The sequence below is a fragment of the Hippoglossus hippoglossus genome, chromosome 14, assembly GCF_009819705.1.
Source record: "Hippoglossus hippoglossus isolate fHipHip1 chromosome 14, fHipHip1.pri, whole genome shotgun sequence".
Taxonomy (NCBI): domain Eukaryota; kingdom Metazoa; phylum Chordata; class Actinopteri; order Pleuronectiformes; family Pleuronectidae; genus Hippoglossus; species Hippoglossus hippoglossus.
In genome coordinates this window covers 11,542,738-11,562,269 of record NC_047164.1, presented here as the reverse complement: position 1 = coordinate 11,562,269, position 19,532 = coordinate 11,542,738, and the positions used below count along the sequence as shown (strand labels likewise).

At 42.0% G+C, this 19,532-nt stretch overlaps 1 protein-coding gene across 2 annotated transcripts; it reads left to right on the top strand.

Annotated features, from left to right (window-relative positions):
- The first annotated feature begins 192 nt into the window (after window positions 1–192).
- mybbp1a (MYB binding protein (P160) 1a) lies at window positions 193–13,750 on the top strand. Of its 2 annotated transcripts, none has more exons than XM_034606698.1 (27): window positions 193–465; window positions 1,209–1,304; window positions 1,416–1,499; window positions 1,584–1,658; window positions 1,828–1,935; window positions 2,087–2,277; window positions 2,399–2,569; window positions 2,893–3,010; window positions 3,702–3,991; window positions 4,098–4,208; window positions 4,293–4,418; window positions 4,677–4,883; window positions 4,988–5,096; window positions 5,217–5,310; window positions 5,682–5,845; window positions 6,004–6,153; window positions 6,338–6,484; window positions 6,699–6,872; window positions 6,969–7,126; window positions 7,337–7,471; window positions 7,635–7,728; window positions 8,530–8,661; window positions 8,794–8,862; window positions 9,990–10,103; window positions 12,140–12,244; window positions 12,339–12,463; window positions 13,162–13,750. In XM_034606698.1, the coding sequence occupies exons 1-27, from the start codon at window positions 289–291 to the stop codon at window positions 13,511–13,513; spliced, it is 3,876 nt and encodes a 1,291-aa protein (XP_034462589.1). In that variant the 5' UTR covers window positions 193–288; the 3' UTR covers window positions 13,514–13,750. The 2 variants fall into 2 exon arrangements, with proteins under 2 accessions (XP_034462589.1, XP_034462588.1); XM_034606697.1 differs by having other exon boundaries at window positions 227–465; window positions 5,685–5,845.
- Window positions 13,751–19,532: the final 5,782 nt, after the last annotated feature.

Sequence of the window (19,532 nt, the reverse complement as noted above, 5' to 3'; positions counted from 1 at the left end):
AAACAAGATATAGTCTGCATCTAAACTATTTGTTAGGAAATCATATTTATGAATTATAAAACGATTTATTTATTGTTAATATATACTATAAATGATATACTATATATCATGTTATCTCAGCCCTTAAATGTAAGTGTAGAGCTGATATTTAAATTTTTCATTCAAGTTTTGGATGGCTGAAAAAAACCCGGAAGGGAAGAGTGTTGAACCGGAAGCAGTAGCTGCGCTGCGAGGCACGTGTTTCCTGCTACAGCAGCATGGGCTGGTAGTTGTGTTGACTGTTAGCTGATGTCTGTAGAGATGGTGGAGCTTTCCGTAAAAACCGCGGAGCCGGTCCGAGCCGCCGGCATCCTGCAGCAGAACCGGGTCTTCCTCGACTTCTTCTGGGACCTGGCCAAACCGGATCAGGAGGTCCGGCTGAAGGCGGTGGAAGACCTGATCCAGTACCTGAAGACCAACGATAAGGTGAAGCAGAGCTGATCACTGTCACCGTTAAAAACCCAGCGTGGCTCGGCCGCTGGACCACTGCTGCTGAATCCCTGGGATAAAAGCAGTGCTGTTAATTATCACAGTAATAATGTCAGATATTACTCGTTATGGGAAAATAATACAATACCACAAAGATACTCTATCAAAGGAAAGTCCTGTTTTCAAGTAAAAGTGCTTAAGAAGTAAAAGTACTCATTAGTATGACGCAGATTGGTCCCTGTCAATACTACATTATTATACTATTGATCCATTGTTGTTGGTGTACAAACATGTAAACAGAACCTTAATGTTGTCTGGTTGAGATGGAGCCTTTACAGCCTTATATACCTTAGGTTCTTGTCTGCATCATGTTCTGCAACAACACCATATCTGTTCTTAGTAAAAATTATTTATATAAAGTAAGTTGTAACTACAGCTGTATAGTAATATATGTACAGTATTTCTCTCAGACTTAATCTAGTTGACTGATTAAATGTTTAAGGGATTTTAAAGCAACAACAGCAAAGATAAACTGGAAGCAGCTTTTCAACTGTGAATATTTGGTATGTTCCCAGTTTTCTATAATGACAATACATGGAAAGCAACATTCTGTCTATTGACCTTATTCTGAATAAGGTATTGTTTGTAGTATGATTTGTACATAAAGAAATGTGTAAGTGTATAATAGTTGTGAAGTACGCAGCAGTTGACCATGGATTGGTGCTCGGTGTTTCCTACAGGCAGATGAACTGGAATACACCTTTAAACGGCTGGTGGATGGACTGGGGCACACACGAGAGACTGCGAGGCCTGGATTCAGTCTGGCTCTGGGACATGTGAGTGGAGACCACCACTAGTTTCACCTATCTGTCCATGTGGGACATTTTAAACCCAACGCAAAAGTCAACATGTGTTACTTTAGTTTGACCTAAGTTTGTGTTTTTCAGGTCTTGAGTGCGTTTGAGGACGTCCCTCTGCAGAGTGTCCTCGACAGAGTCAAAGAAAAGCACAATCTGCTGACAGTGAAGAAGGTGAGTGTTCTGTGTGTCCCCCTTCAGCTGCGGCAGCTTCACGAGTGAGATCTTTGCCTTTCAACGTTTTCTTGTGTTTTTCAGAAACTTGTCCGAAATGCTATGTTTGGAAACTTGTTCGGCGTCCTCGCCCTTCAACAGTCCAGTCGCCTCTCTAAAGTAAGTAGTGTCCCCAACACAAACGTATCTTAAGCAACAGCTAAACTCAGAAAATAGGAGATGATGTTGTCACCCATCACAGTGGGAAAGACTTTGGTGTAAATTGTAAAAATAATTATGGTCAATGTGAGCAAGTTGAATTGTGGGTAACATGTGTGCGTCTCTGCAGGAGCCGCAGGTGGTGCTGGGCTGTGTTCAGCTCCTCCAGAGCCTCAGTCAGCACAGACAACACTTGAAGGACCTGCCCAATAAAACCATGATGGACATCCTCAATGAGGTGACTCCTCTAAGTTGCACTCTCATTCATACAGGGGCCATATAACACATATCCACACACAATGCATGAGGAGTTTTAATACAGAGTATGACTTTTGAGTTGTGTGACAGATTCCTTTATTTCTAAAAGCCTGTGTGATCCTGTCTGTCAGATCCCAGAGGAGGTTTTTGAGGAGGTCCTGCTGAGCACTCTGAAAACCGACCTGGCCTCAGCCTTCAGCACTCCAGAGCAGATGCAGTTGCTGCTGGTGGCGCTGCAGCGTTTCCCACAAACTCTCAAACCCAAGAAACTCAAGAAGCTGCTGGGCTCCTCGACCATCATCAACGCTGACAACATCCCAAAGTAAGAGCACTGTGATCAGCTTAATGTGGTCTATATTGAGGTTAATGTTCCCCCTCCCTCTGTCAGACACACCCACACAATTATTCTGAAAATCTAAGCAGTATGTGATGTTCTCTGGCAGGCTGATAGAGGTGTTAAAGACGGCGGCCCGCTCGGTGAAGAAGGAGTGCGTCCTCCCGGGAGTGGTCCTGGACCTCCTGAAGCTCTCCCTGAAGGAGGACAGCTTCCAGCTCTTCTGGAATAAAGCCATCGCCGAGGGCATGTTGAAGGAGCAGATGCAGGGACCGACACAGTGAGTCCTCACAGGAAGAGAGGTGGTCAGAGGGAAAACAACAAGGGGCCAAAAGATTTAAATTTTAACAGAAGTGATTCTGTGACCAAAATAAATCTAATAATGCAGGATCTTAAAATGTCCTACAAGGCACTGAAATTCAATTGGCGGTGGTGGTAGAGAAGACTGACATCCCTCCAAAATCTCCCATAGGTGTCCAACTGCCTTTAAACCATCTGCATCAGCTCCATTTTCATTAGCTTTCAATATTGTCCAGTCCTCATTCCAGTAAACAACATTCTGCTAACATGTGTCCCTGGTGTCGTCCTCTCTGTTACCTCCAGTTACCTGAGCTTCCGTCTGCTGGGCAGCGCTCTGCCTCATCTGTCTTTGGACCAGCTGAAGGAGGTGCTGTCCGGAGAGGTGATGATCAACTACGGAGAACACGTGGTGTCTGCTCAGGTCAGTGGACATGTCTCATTGATCTTTACTTAACAGGTTAAAAGCTTTATCACGATTTAGAAAGTACTTTTGGTACAACCGGTTTATATAAGACACGGATACATGTAGTGTTGTGGCTCGATACATAAATCTTTATTTTTTTTATTGATCCTTAAATAATGACATTTATCTTTTAGTTTTAAACAGTTCATGGTAATTGTTTTAATAATAAGTCATCTCTTTGATTTTTAACAGCAAAAAGTTGTCAAATACTAATGCAGCAGGTGATCAGAAGTGTTGATGAATTTAAGAGCTGAAAAGACGAATCATGTATTTTGGATTGGTTTGGAAATGTATCCCAGTGAAAGATTTGTCACAACATGGCAACCAAAAAGTTTGTATCTGTAAATCATTATAATGTTAACCTTTTTATAAAAGCATTCATTGATTGAAGGCTTAATTATCCGATAGTGGTACCAAAAAGTTTCTATCTGTGTAATGGATGTGTTGAATTTGCCTCCTTTATTTCATTTTGCTTCATCAAGTTTTGTGGTGGTTCTGTGGTTATTGAACAAATTCACTCTCTTTATTATTATTTTTAAAAATGTTGCACTCTATATAGGTATTAAGAAGTGATTGTTAAGCTACTTAAACTGGAGCTCCTGCACATTAACATTTGACCAATATAAATCTCATTATTTTCATCTCTCAGAAACCCGACCGCTTCAAGCTGGCTCCAGAGATGGAAGTCTACGTGTCGGACTTCTTGCAGGGCTGTGAGGACTCGGACAAACAGCTGGTGGTGATGGTGGCCTTCTCCTCGTTGACCAACCAGGGTTACCCCGTGGTGCCGTCGGTGTGGAGGGTGGTGCAGCACCTCCAGCCTGCAGCTCTGCAGGGTTATGTGGACTGGCTGAAGCAAACGTTCATGCAGCCTCAGTTCGACAAGCTGCTGGACTTCAGCACTCGCAAGCAGAAAGACAACAAGGATGCACGGGAACAGTGAGTGTCTATCACCGCTGTAAAATGTTTATCTGTACATGTTAAGTCTGGTGATGGAGATGGAGGCATAAAACCAGGAAGTAACTGTTCATTTTCCCTCCCTCAGGAAAGAGGAGCCCATAGTCCGCCTGAGGAAGTGGATCGTTTCTCGACTCACCTCAATTATTGACAACCACCAGGTGAAGAAGCAGGAGGATCTCATCATGGATGTGGCCAGGTGAGACTTGCCTCAAATGGAGAAATGTGGATGTGAAAGTCTCAGTGCTTGATGAATAATGTTTTTTTGTTATTTTTCTTCCAGGTTCGTCTTATTCCACGCTTTCTTCAGCTCCAAGAAAGCTACGGCTGACGTCGCAGAGACGAAGGGGAAGCTCTCCGTCCCAGTCGATGATAAAACCAGAGTGGTGCTCGTCAGTTCTTTCTTTGGGTGAGACATGAACTCATCTCTGCTGCTGTCTCTTTATTCCTCTCAGTCTTTGTTAAAGAAGATGGTGTGGCAGAAATGGGGAGGGAAAGAAACCAGCTGTTACAATAGGATACAACATGTAGTTATTGTTGAACTTTATTGAAAGCACAATGGTTTTAAATTCTGAATAAAAAAAACAGGAAATATGTACATTGCAACGCTGTTCATGTGACCTGTCGCCTCTTTGCATCACTATTTTTCTGTCCGTCCACCATCCAGTCTTCTCCTGTCCATGCACCACCTGCCCCTCGCTGACGACTCAGCCGAAGGCGCGGCCGCCAACCAAAAGCGAGTGCTGGGTGCGACAGCCGATGGCACCATGTGGATCTACCACCTGGTCCAGTACGCCCAAGTCCTGCTAAGCAAGCCAAAATCCATCCAGAGCAGCAAACCTTTCAGCCCTGAGCAGAAACAGGCCTGGGACAGGTAGGACGAGACAATCTCCTCAGATAGCGTCCGTACTCTGTGCTGCAACAGCAGGACGTGACCAATGATAATGATACAGCCCAACTCTTCACATCTTCTTTCAGCATGCTGGAGTCAGTGGCGAACCTGAAGAAGAAAGCAAAGAAAGGCCAAACAACAGAGAGCCGCGCCTTCCAGCAGCTCTTTCTATTGGTCGGCATGCACCTCTTCAAGGTACAACATCCAATCAGAGCCTTGATGCAGTCATAACGTTGTTTTTGGATTATCATACCCTTTATGTTAAGGGTAAAATAGTCTTCTTGACTGAATACTGTAAATGTGTTTCCTCTGAAGGCGCCCGAGGAGCTGCTGGACATCATGAAGGACCTGCAGAGCTGCGTCGACAAAGCCCAGGAGAAGAAATCCAAGAAGAAAAAGAAGAAGCAAGGTGAAGCCTCAACTCATACACAACGATGATGATGCAATTTCCATCATTATTTAATCACACACATGAAAGAAATGGTTCAAAACTTTTATATATACAGTTTATTGCATTCATGCAAAGAGTTGAATTAGAAGAGGTGACACCACATGGTAAAACGACTTAAAACAGCAGGAAACAGCAATCAGGGCTTTGCTAAATATGTAGATATACAGTGCAGACTTACCCTCTGTCTGCTGTCTGTTTACCACATTTTGCCTAATCAACCGTTTAAGATGTTAATATGTCAGATGTTGTGTTTACGGCTTGTTCCTCTGCACCCAAGTGGTCAAAGAAATCCGTTAAATGCTTCTTTAACGTGTGAATTGTCCCTGCTGCAGCCACAGAGGAGGAGCAGGAGCCTGATTGGGTGGAGGTGATGGTGGACATCTTGTTGTCCCTGCTGTCCCAGCCGAGCCGCCACATCAGACAGGTCTGCAAAACCGTCTTCACCTCCATCTGCCCCCACGTTACCCCAGCCGCCCTCACCGCCATCTTAGACGTAAGTAACATGCACAAGGTCTTTCACTGTCAAATGGTAAAAGAGTTATGTCTGTAGATCAGTGACGGCTCACATCTTTGGTTGTCATGGAGATGGCTTTGTTGCTATCGTGTCACTGGCAGCTTTGTGTTTGACTGTATTTTGGGGGCTTTGTGTAGGTTTTGGACCCAGAGAAGGATGAGGAGGAAGGTGCTGTGGTTATCACTGACGACAACACTAAAACCAAGAAGACGAAACTAGACGAGGAAGATGGGGAGGAAGAAGAGGAGGAAGAGGAGGAAGAGGGTGAAGAGGGTGAAGAAATGGAGGTCAGTTCTAATCTTATCACATATCTTTTCTCGTATTGTTCCAGCCTCAACTGTTTATATTTTCTTTTATTTAATGATCACACGGAAATAATGCACATGTTTTTACGGTTAGTTTTAGATTTTTGTAGTTTGTACAAGTAACACTTTGTACTCATATTCTACAACGTGGTGTTTACTGTGCCAGGACGAGTCATCAGAAGGAGAAGATGATGACTCTGACAAGGATGATGAAGCAATGGAGGAAGAGGAAGACGAGGAGCAAATGGAAGGAGAGGTGGACCAAAATTTCCGTTTGGAGTTGATGAAGGTGTTGCAGCAGCAGAACGCTCTGGTGGGTTCATGATTGTTTTTTGCCCACTTGGGGGCAGTGTAATTTGCCTTAACTTTTGGGGAGCTGTCATGTGCATCTTTACATAAAGTCTATGAGCTGGAGCCCTTTATTTATTTATGTCCGTGTCTCTAGAGACATTTTAGATGAGGATAACATGGCTAAGGCCAAATCAGACTCCACAGCAGAGCTGGTTTATAACCTTGTAAATGTTCAGGCCACAGAGGAGGACGCCAGCAGTGACGAAGACCTGGATGATGACGCCATGATGGAGCTGGATAAGGGCCTGGCAGCTGTGTTCTCAGAGCATAAGAAGACGGCCCAGGCCAAGAAGGATGAGAAGACAAAAATACACAAAGAGAAGATGCTGGTCCGGGACTTTAAGATCAAGGTAGGTTATCCTCAGTGTGGGGTCTTGTAACATATTTTGGAAAGGTCCTCAACCTTCCAAACCTCAAATCTGTGTCCCTTTGTTTCTCCGGTGCAGGTGTTGGACCTCATTGAGGTTTTCGTGGCGCGGCAGGCCGGCAGTCCTCTGGTGTTGGGTTTGGTGGAGCCTCTGCTCAACCTCATCGACAGAGGAATGAGCTCCGACAGCAACCAGCAGGAGCAGGACTTCCTGCGCCGAGCTGCAGACATCTTCAGGTAACGCTTTCTAACTGTGGACACGGTCCTACGTTGGATTTTAAAATAATCATATCTCTCTTTATGATTTCTGACAAAAAAAATACAACGGAGAGCGAACATATATATTGTTATTTTCTAGCATGACCAGGCGGTTGTCCCTTACTTACTTTTAATGAAGGTATTCAGTTTGCTGTTGACCTGTGTAATTGTTTTTTTGTTTTTTTGCAGGAACCAGCTGTGTAGGTCCAAGGTTTACTGCAGGACCGCTGCTGACAGACAGGGGGAGCTCCATGACCTGCTGGAGAAACTGATGACCAAAGCCCAGAAACTGAACGACTCCTCAGTTTGTCTCTACTACTTCAGGTACAATTTCATTTCTAATGAGTAGAGAAGAAAATGAGGCTACGTTGTGTTGATAGATAGATTTTAATACTGTTCTTACATGTGCCATATTTGAGCCAATACAGTAGTGAAATCAACAATCTCAACTCGACCGTTCCACTCACTCCACACACTGTGTTTGCAGTGCGTCTCTGTACGTGGTGAAGGTGCTGAGAGGAGTTCCTCCTACCGACGAGACTGAAAAGCAGCAGACGGATGAGAAGTCAGCGGAAAGCGAAGTACGTTCACCGCAAACTAATTCATGTGTCACAGTTTGTTTTCATCCGCCCTCAGAATCAGACACACACTGTACAACAATTAGTCAGCGAGGTTGAAACGACATTTTCAAACCTTTGCTTTTAGGCCACGACTTTGGTCAGTAGACAGATTGTATTTTTGTCTATTATATTATATATAGACAGTTTTTTTTACAATTTGTTGTTATAAGAGGAGGTGGTTTCACAAATAGTAACAGTTATATAAATAGAAAATTCAATCCATGAATTAAAAAACACATTTACTTCATGTTTTGTTGTTTTTTGTTCTGATTTTGACACATTTCTGAGGTTTCAGCTTCCATCCAGATACAATGGAGGTGAATGGAGATTCTATTTTCCAAGTTAATTTTTTTAAACCTCTATTAAATGTGTAACTGAAAGTAATGAGACTTTTTCACAGCAGACATTTTGACATGGGGAAAGCAGCAGTGCCATTGATTAATGACAAGTCACTCACCAGAACGCTGGGATTAATTGAAATCTGCTTCCATTGCACTTGGTTGCATTTTTCTTTTGTCAATGCTCCGACTTCTCCAACTCAGTCTAACACAAAATCTTATTTGCAACTTCCTTAAGTCGACATGGAATTCAGACATCATTCCTTTTATTATTTACACATTTTCTTTTCATGATGACTTCTTTTCTATTCTGGACGCTCTGATCTCACCTTTATATTCATGTATTTACACACATGCCTCGTTTGGTAGAAGACCCTGAAACGTGTGTGTTGACTCATCTTTTTTGGCGTCTGTGTGTTTGCAGCTGAGGTTCCTGGGTAACTTGGATGCAGATCGCGTCTCGGCCGTCTTCAGGGAAGCGCTGACCTCCTTCATGGGCCGCAGGAAGAGCCCTCTGACCGCTCAGATGTTCACAGACTTGTTCAACAGATTCCCCGTGAGTACAGCGACATGCGTCATTCAGAGAGCAGAATTTAGGTCAGGACACCACGGACGCAGAGGCTCACAGAGAGAGACACAGGGAGTCTCCACTCACAGTTACTGATGCAGCTTGTGTGTTGTTTTCCAGGTTTTGTGTGTGAATCTGTTGGATACAGCTGTGCAGCACATCACATCTGCAGTCAGACAACATCAGCAGGTAAATGTTTCACTCTTTTCTACAGCAGTAACAGTTATGTAGCTAAATTACTGACGAGGGAACAAAGAGTAAGAAAGAAAAGCATTTGTCTAATGGTTATATATTATATAAAGTTTGCTAATTGACTCTCAGGGATAACAGGGTGGTTAGGCAGAAAGGAGCCAGAAATAAAGTCTTACGATCATCACCATTTAGCACAGAGACAAAAAACAAACAATGTAGGGAACAAAGTATCAATGTGTTGGCGTTGTCCCGCTCACTGAACTGAAACACGACTGCACGGTGGATATTACCCATGATCCCCGGCTTCATGACCCAGAAGAGCTGCTGCTGTAAGAAATACACCAAAAACTGTTCCGAATTCCTTATATTTTAAAAGTCTCCTCGCTGAATATTGGGGGTAAAAAACTATTTGAATTACTTCAACTTCTTTTAGTCTTATAGTTCTTTAAACTGATATACAGTTCAACATTACTATTGACCTGATTTTGACAATTAACCCTGCGATAATCAGTCAGTTCCACACTTCTCAAAGGAGATCGTACTCGCTCACTAGAGTTAAGTAGAGCAAGAACAGACGTTCAGGGTGAGGAGCGGGAAGGAAAGTGGTACCATTCTCTCTACTCCAAGTCAGAGAACCAGCACATTATTTTGGAAGCTGCTATTTTAGGATAAAACAGTTGCATAGTGTTGCTTTAAAGTGTAAAATTGCTGATAGGCTGTATTTATCATATTGTCCTTAGTCCCGTTGTTTATGTTTTCATTGGTCTACTCTCCAACTTCCCCAACCTCCTGGACATATTGGTCTTTTTTTAGCACCTTACTTGCAAAGAGGAGAGAAGTGTAAATCTGTTTGAGACTATTTTTATCTGCTGATTAATCCAGATTTGGTCTTGTAGTATTTACAGCAACAGAACGAGGTATGCGTGATTGAGCCAAAACAAAGTTCTGACATCCTCCTCCCTCCATGTCAGCTGCTAAATCTACATTTATCAGCAGTTCATTCTACGGTTAACTCCTTGTGTATGTTAGATGTCCTGTTGATGGACATTGTTTCATGTGTGTGTGTGTGTGTGTGTGTGTGTGTGTGTGTGTGTGTGTGTGTGTGTGTGTGTGTTTGTTTTAAGGGCCAAGCTTGTGTGCTGGTTTTGCGGGGGATGCAGAGCAGGGAGGTTCAGAAGCTTCTGAGCGGTGCTCCATGGACAGAGCTCTGTGTGAAGATTACAGGTCAGCTGGCAGCGGTAAGTCAACACAGCTCCACATCACATGTGTTGAACATCACAGGAGTAACACAGAGCCGGAGCAGCGGCCAAACACAGGAAGTCAGGAAAATACTCTCTGTCAAAGGAATATCTGAATTTTACAGGAGGTTTTAGCAATTCATCGGCAGTTTGAATGAAGAGATTTTCAGTCCTATTGTAGTGGAAATAACCTGTAACGTACAACACTTCTGTTAAAGAACATGAACATACTACAACAGGTTTGTAGATTATGGAAGTATACGAATAATACACATTAACTGTAGAGAGTGACAACATGTCCATGTTGTTTACTTACAGCTGCACTGCCCCTAGTGGTGAAAAAACATTTGATTCAGGTCTAACAGAAATCTTGACCATCTCTGTTACTGTTACATTAGGGCTGTAACTTTTTAGCAAAAATCAAGGTCGAACGATTTTTGACGCACAATTTGTGAAATGTATTCGAATACGTCGAGCTGGTAGTGAGCGCCCTCTGCTGGATCACAAGGAGAACTACTTCAGACGGTCTGATGCGCTGTGTATTGAATTTGAGCCTCATTACAGTGTGTATATATGAACTTTTCACCCCATGTTCGAATGAAAAGTGAGAGAACATTGTAAGAACATTACAGCCGTGATTGCTGGTGGGGGTGCACTGACCTGGTACCATTATACTGTAGTTCCACATTTTGTCTGTCAATATCTGCCTGATTAAAATTCATATGTCTGTGTGAACATGAGGCTGTAACTACCCCTCTTTTCCACAGCTCATACACCCAACCCCCTTTAGGCTTGTGGGGATTTTAATTATATTGTTTTCAGGCTTTATGAGTTTGCCTCATACAGTGATAAAGGATGATTAGAGTCAATACCGCACTGACTGTCCTCTGTGTGTCCTTGGGACAGAGGAGAGTAAAGCTTAGCATAATTACATGCTATTGCAATTCGTCACTAAGCCAATTCTTCTGTGTTCTTTTCCTCCTTGACAAAAAAACGGAGCTATCAAAACAGCATCACTGTTTTTCTTTCCAGGGGCTAAATGTCGTCATAAGGTGAAACAGTGCTATCTGAGCTGCTCGGCTTATTGATGAATATGATGAAAAGAGTTTAGTTTTGTGTGTAAAAATGACAGTGACAAAAATACTGGCATTACACAGTGTTTGTTATTGTATTTGTCAGCCACACAGCTTGTGGGCAACGAACATGGATTAATAAACCAATATTGAATTATACTAAAGCAAAACTAAGATAAGATTTATTGATCCTATGCAAGGAAATTCACTAGTTATTAAAACGGGAGGCAGACATGTGAAAATATAAAACAGAAAGATCTAATGAAAAGAAAATACAGAGAATATGTATGTAAAGGAACATATTAAAATAATAATTATATATATAGTCACAGAACTGATGACAAATAAATGTCCTTATAGCTGTTCTATAACCAGATTGTATTGTGTTATAAACCATTTATCACATATATGACTTAAAGCCTCATCAGCTGCAGAAAATGTCTAAATCAGGCTTTAGACAAACTCGAGTCACGTACATTTTAGTTCCTCTTTCTCTATCACTGAAGGCTAAGCGAGTTTAAATGCCCTTTTTTATTATTAGAGGTCCTGTTGGCCGAGGGGGTCTAAGATGTAGACGATTTAATCACTGCATCCCGCTAAGAGTCCAGCTTGGGACCATTGTTGCATATCATCTCCTTTTTCTCGCTCTCTTCCTGTCACATCTCCATTATCTTCTAAATATAAAGTGAACCATAAAATGGATTTAGTTAGAGGAACATGGAGCAAGATATATTTTAGTATCAGCAGTAGTTTAAGCATCATTAACTCACAACTATAATAAAGAACAATGAAAACACAAATAAAAGTACATAGGTAACTCACTTACAAAGTTAATTAAGTCTAAATATACATCATCTGATAATAATGAGTCAAACTGTACAATATCTATAAACTCACAGTGACTATCAGTAATAAGTTCAACGTGGATATCAGTCTAACACCAGTGTCGTCCTCTTCTCTCAGTGTCTTCAGCAGCTTGGGGAACAGACTGAGAGCAAGGTGGTGAGGGAGAAGGTGTTGAAAACCCTGGAGCTCTCTCAGTTCCTCGTCAAGCACGTTCACCAGCAGGTAGGTTGGACTGTGAGCGTGATGGTGACCTCATAAGAGAGGGACCTGATCATGTGGTTTGACTTTCTGCCTCTCCTGCCTGCTCTGTGTGTAGAAGCTGACCGCTGACCTGGAGCCCCTCCAAACGGTCCTGCAGGGCCTGACCAGCGTCCTCACGTTTAACAGGACCGGCAAGATGGAGGACACCTACTGGGCCGTGATGAAGCACTTTGGAGTCATGTGAGTTAATGTGGAGTTTACGATGGGGGAAACAAAACATTGGACAAAGTGAAAGATCTGTTTTCTTTTATTGGTGTGGGTCTGTGGGTGTGTGGGTGTGGGTGGGTGTCAGCGCTTTGGACTAATGGTGCAGTGAGAGGCTTCAGCTGCAGTCAGACTTTGAATTAACTCATTTTGAAAACAAGGATGCATCAATACTTGTATTGAACGTCCTTCCATCATGTCGCCGTGCTGCTTTTCCTGCAGTGCTGGACACGCTCACTTGTAAAAAGCAGATGAGGAACCTGGTAACGTTTACACATGGACGAGAAATGAACATTCTCTGAGAAATCTAGCTTTGGAAATCAGGGGCTCGTTCAATCTGAAAACGCTTTGCACAGTTTCTCACGAAACCTTGTCCAACGGGCTTGTAGGTGTGTTAGTTAATACTGTTTCAGTGTGTTGTAGTTCTTTCTAAACAATGTAATAAAACAACAAATAAGACCCAACAGGGAACTGATAACTTATTCTAAAAACACCCTGGTCAGGATTTATCTCTTTACACTCACTTGGGGTTTCGAGGGTAATTCTCCACTCGTCTACGTCACCTTATCTTCAATTATGGACAAGTTTAAGTAGTTGAGCTCTTATATTTCTTTATATCTGTCGTACTTTACATTGGTCTTAAAACTCATTCATGTTCATGTAAACTTTTGCAGGAAACCCAAAGTAGAAAAAACAAAGCCTGATAAGGAGGCCCAACAACAGTCACTTCCCAAGAAGAAGAAGGGCTTTCTACCCGAAAGTAAAAAGCGGAAAAAGCGCAATTTGGTTGATTTAGAGCCTGCAGGAGTCGCAGCAGAGCAAGCTATCACCGCAGTCAAACCAGTGGCCGACAAAGGACAAGCCAAAAAGAAACGCGACAAGAAATCAAAGCAGAAGCGACCAGCCAATGGAGCAGCGGCGGCTCAGCCCAACCCGGCCAAGAAGAGCAAGACACAGTCAGAGAGCAAGATGGCAATGAAGAAGAAGAAGCCCAAACAGAAGAAAGAGGGAGGAGGGCCAAAGTGAAGTGGACACTGTTATTTTAATGGACACAAATTTGTTTTTTGTTAATTTCCTTTATGGCCGTGTCTTCGTTTGTTAATTTGTCTACCGTGCAAACAGTAATCTCAGCTGCCACTCTGTGTCCGGCAATATGTTGCTGTATGTGATACTGAAAAGTTCAGATGTGTGGGAAGTGAATTAGGAAAATATTATTTTTCTAATGTGCGGCTTTTGATTAAAAATCTATAAACAACAAATCTAGAATGCCTTGAGGGACTTTCTTCAAATTTGGTAAAAACGTTCATTTGGAGGTTGAAGGTCAAAGGTCACGGTGACCTCGTGTTCATGTGAACGTGATATATCAGGAAAACCCGTTGGGAATTTTTATTACACCTGGCACAAACATTCTCTTGGATCAGGATCACCTGACTAGAATTTGGAGGTCAAACGTCACTGTGACCTCACAAAACCCTTTTGTACCTCGTAAATGCGTTATCGTAACAAATCCATGAGAATTATTTTAAATTAGGCACAAATGTTCACTTAAACTCAAGCAGTAACTGATTAGATTTGGACGGTCAAAGGTCACAGTGAGAACATTGGCGTATTGACCATGATATCTCAAGTTTGACTTTAGGGAATTGAGGTGGAGAAAAACAACCGCTTGGTTATAATTATAGTTTAGGTTGAAAATCCAAGTTTAATGCTTGTCATGACCAATTTGAAATTTGAAATCTATGTAAAGTAAATACGGTGCAAATGTTATAGGCACTTAAACCTAAGGGAGGATGCTTCCAAAATAACATCCAGGAATAGTTTTTATTTATCAGTGAAGTTAATACAAAGTGAAGAGGAAAAAAATCTAATCAGTGTTTGATGTGACCACCCTCTGCTTTGAAAACAGCACCACTTCTCCTTAAAGCTGCACTGTTCTCCACAGTAGTTGGAGACTGCCTGACTCCATGGTGTTGGGATCAAGGCTCTGTGGGAGCGGTACCGTCTGTTGCAGGACTCGATGTCCTTCTTGTGGCTGAAGATAACTTCTTAATGACTGGCTGCAGAATGAATTTAGGACTGTTCAGGATCTAAACCTCTAAAGACCCTAAAACTTTTGCACAGTATATTATGTCTGCTAATACTAACCCCACGTGGAGTACAAAGCAAACTTTTAAATTGTTTTCTTTTGTTTGTCCTCTTGTTTCATTTTTTACTTTTAAAGCATCTTGTAAATGTGTTTTGAAAGATGCTATATAAAGTTTATTATAAACTGTTTTCAGATACATATTAATACATGTATGGTCTAATGAGCAGGACAGTTTGAAATGAAGGAACATGACATCCAGTATGAAACTCATTGATTTGTTTTCAATGATTTTTGGGAATGACTCAATGTGATGTACCTTTTATTGATCTTCTGTAGAAGGAATTCAAATTTGACAAAGCAGCACAAAATAGTAGCTGCACAAGGGGAAAATGTAATGAGAAATAAAATGAGGACAGAAACACGCTCTGAAATGAATAAGATAAACATGAAATACTATGATAAGTATGTACAATTCAATGTAGGCTGCTATGCACGTGATTGCACAGTTTGTCGAATTCTATTGTAATACAATATGTGCTCAGCAGAAGATTTTTATTCTTAGACTGTGGGTGCAGTGGCATTGTGCTGGCTGATGGCACAAAGGAGCCCCCCCCCCTGAGGCTTTTCTTTCACAGACTTTTTTTCGTAAGTGTTGGGGTGTGGATTGTCACAGAAATATCGAATATAGCCCAGCTTCTCCTTTCTGGATGAACCAAACATTTCAGTTGTCAGTGACCAAACTTATTAATCGTTAAAGCTGGACCCTTGAACCATTTCTGAAAGATTCTGGAGAATGAAATATGTCACATGTGCGAACTGACAGAAATGCTACGCCATTATATGAAAGTGTAAAATGTCACAAGCCGTTGCAGAGGAGGTGAAGTTTCCTTTGTGCTGTAAACCAAGGTGAGCAATCACACACAACTCTAATTTACCTGTCACCAAAATGATGCAGTGTCCCACAAATGGATTACTGTACGGGACATGAAGCCGTGCAGCCATAAATCTACAAGCGTGTCAGGCAAGGCGGCCGAACCATCCATCAGGAATCTCATCCTGAAGCCCCCTTTACTGCAGGAACCTTCAACGGGAACCATCTTACAAGCAGGACACATGCAATTTGATGTTTGGTCCTGTAGGACCTGCAATGGGGGTGTATTTGTCCTAATAATCTTAGTATATAAATCTCGCTCTACACATTATCATGAAGTAGAAATAACATTTGAAATAAAAAATGTACACTTTAATAAAAATTGATTGTGGGTTTGATTTACTGTGATTTAGGGGCTTAGTACGAAATGAATGAATAAATAAATACATGAAAATACTATGACTTTTGAAGAAAACATTTTTTTTTTTAAATGTAAGTAATACTGAAAACTGTTATTACATGATTACTTAATAATCATTACTACATAAGTTGTGTAACTACGTAGTTTTATAGTTTTCAGTGGGATCATCTTGCAAGCATGACATGAAATTTGTTGTTTGGTCCTGTATTGCAGCCAGGATCTGCAGTGGTGATGTATTTGACCTAATAATCATTGAACGTTAAATCTCTTTATAAACGTGTGTGTGTGCGTGCTTTAGTGACAAACCCACCGAGAGTTCTCTCATCTCCACAGAGCAGTTTTTAGCAGCAGCTGTCATAAACTCACTTTATACTATCTGCTCAGCACCACACAGCAGAAACGCAGTGTTAAAAACGATGTGGTGAATATAGTGGTGCAATTAGGTACCTCAACCTTTCCCTTAGGACTTGGTGGAGACAAAAAACAGAGCAAAATAAGAGTGAATATTAGACACACACACACACACACTGTCGATGATTCTGATCTGCTGCTATTGTCCTTAAATCGCTGGTCATGGACCCAGAAAGATGAGACCTCTTCCTTGGGCTGAATGAAACGAATGAAAAATAAAAATCTAAATTCAAAAAGTTGTTAATTTTCTGCAAGAGGCATTTAGAAAGGGAGGTCGTGTGCAGCTAACAGCAAAGATTATCAAAGTTCTCATGCACAAAATTCCATCGTAATCCATCCAATAGTTGTTGAGATATTTTAGTCTTGATTTAATTGATGAAACGCAGACATACAGATTTAAGTTGCCAGTCACACCGCTGCTAGAAATGGCTAAAATACTGGAAAATTAAGCAATGTTTTATTTCTGTCCCATTTGTACACACACACATGATTAATTGTGTCAGTAATGGTTCTGGACAAAATTATGAATGACAGGAGAATAAGGGCAGAACAACTGCATGTGTATATCATGTGGTGTACGAAGGATTGTGTTCAACCGCAAAGGAGTTTAAAAGTTAAACTTTCACCACAGAAAAATAATGCAGCCTTCAGACAAGTGTGATTTGTTGTTCCTTCTTCGGCCTACAGAGCCGCAGTGGTCCAGGGTAACCTCACAGCCACAGCTTCAACCTGCTGTAATGAAGCATATAAACAGACACTGTTGGTGACAAATCATCCACCTCGAACCGTGACAGCAGGGGTGAGAACAGGAGCAGCGAGATGAGATATAGAGCGCGGAGCCAATCTGCTAATACAGCTCAGTGGAATAATCAGACTGAGCTGTAAAGTCGAGGGCGAAGCCTCATAAATATGTGGAGGCTGTAACCGAACGCAGGCCCGATCCATCCCTTTACCTTATGAAATATTTCACTTCCTATGCAATCACGCTGTAAAATGTACTCTCTTTTTCTAATCTATAACGCAATGGACGGTGGAGTGTTTATCATTACAGTTTTTTGTCTTCACCGATTTTGCTTTTGTTAAAAAGCAATGGCCCTTTGTGTTCTGATGCTCCTCAGCAGGCAGGTTGGTAGGCCCGCTGGCAGGGTGTTAGTTTTATATCGAGTGCAACCAGAAACCCATTAATTAGTGTACCCAGTACTTTCCTTGCCAGGCCTTGTAGGAACAATCAGAGTCGTTCCACCACTACTTGGAGGAGGCCGGAATCTGCACGCATCACAACACACTCTGCTTCTCCTGCTAAATGCTTCTGTGCTGAAATCTCTCTGTTCCTGCAGTAATCATTTATAGGACCATACCAATTTTCGTCCATGTTTCTTGTCACTGTCTACAAAACTCACGCTGCATAATTTATAATAATTTCGACCTTCTCCAAAAGCAAGAAAGAGGTAAAACTGTGTGTGTGTGTGTGTTCAAGAAAGAAACTGTCTGGCATAACCAAACCATCGACCGCCAACTCGTGCAAGTCTCTGGTGCCTGCAAGCTGATCTTCATACGTTACAGAAATTAAAGGAAATCAATGATTGTCTGGAAACATACACAAAAGAGAGGGGGGAAAAGCAATAAATACTGTATGTGCTCAACAGATTAAATTAAAAAATTATTCACTGAGACAGTCCGAGCCATGTCTCAAAACCCAAGGTTACTCCCAACAATTCAATAACAAAACCAAGAAAGCAAGATAAAAGTGTAATGGGTTCTTTTCCTGGCTCGTGACCTTATCCCTCCACCAAGTTTGGTGAAAATCCGGTTGTGTAATCCTGCTGAAAAATAAACAAACATACCAAAAGACACGGGTGCAAACACAACCTTCTTGGTGGAGGAAGTAAAACCTCACAGCTTTCCTAAAAGCTTTGTTGGTGGATGCATAATGGGGCTAAAAATGTAGAACAGAATATCCAATAATTAAAAGTTAAAGAAAATAAGTAAAACCTTTATAGCACTTTTGCAAACCAAGAATATACTCAGCCAGGAGCAAGTCATTTATGATTATATGATCTTACTAAAATGTTAAATTAAATTGTAATAACCCACACACAACCAACACCCTTGTGAAGTCTTTGTGCAGCTCAGAGGATCCGATCCCCTGAGACAACAAAACCCTGAAAACTGGCCTCATTAATTCTAAATTAGGCTGTACACAATAACTAGGCTATTCCCTGAGCAAACCTAAATCACACAAAAATAACTCTGTGTCTCTCTTGAATGCAACTCTGTAACCCTGACAGTAAATAACAGCAGTCAATCATCTATCCACTCCGAACCACTGACCTCTGACCTCTAACCATCATTTCATAGCCAGTGACCTTTGCCCATCCCTGTAACGACTGAGAATCAATTTATTCCTAGTCACTGACCACCACTGACCTCCATCTATTCCTGGTCACTGACCTCCATCCATTCCCAGTCACTGACCTCCATCCATTCCCAGTCACTGACCTCCATGCATTCCTAGTCACTGACCTCCATCCTTTCCCAGTCACTGACCTTCATCTTTTTCTAGTCAGTGACCTCCATCCATTCCTAGCAACTGACCTTCATCCATTCCTGGCATCTGACCTTCATCCATTCCCAGTCACTGACCTCCACTGACCTCCACTGACCTCCACTGACCTCCATCCATTCCTAGTCACTGACCTCTATCCATTCCTGGCCACTGACCTTCATCTTTTCCTAGTCAGTGACCTCCATCCATAACTAGCAACTGATATTCATCCATTCCTGGCCACTGACCTCCACTGACCTTCATCCATTCCTGGCATCTGACCTTCATCCATTCCCAGTCACTGACCTCCACTGACCTCCACTGACCTTAATCCGTTCCTGACCACTTCCCTCAATCTACTATAGCCACAGACCTTCACTGTGCACTGACTTCTATAGGCACTTTCTAGCTACTGACCTCCACCCAATCTTAGCCACTGACTACTACCCATTCCTAGCCACTGACCTCCATCAATCCATCTGACTGTTATTGCCCATCCATTCATCACCACCTTCCTCTTTCCCTGGCTTCCTCCTACCTTGCTATGAATTACAAGAGGTGTTTTTTGCCACTAAACAAACACATAGAATTCAACCCTGTCTTTAGCAGATGGAAAGTGTCACACATCAAACAGGGAGATGTGAGATAGGTACAGACATGGAGACTTGTATCTGGTCATGACTACAACAGTACAACATGAAATCATATTGT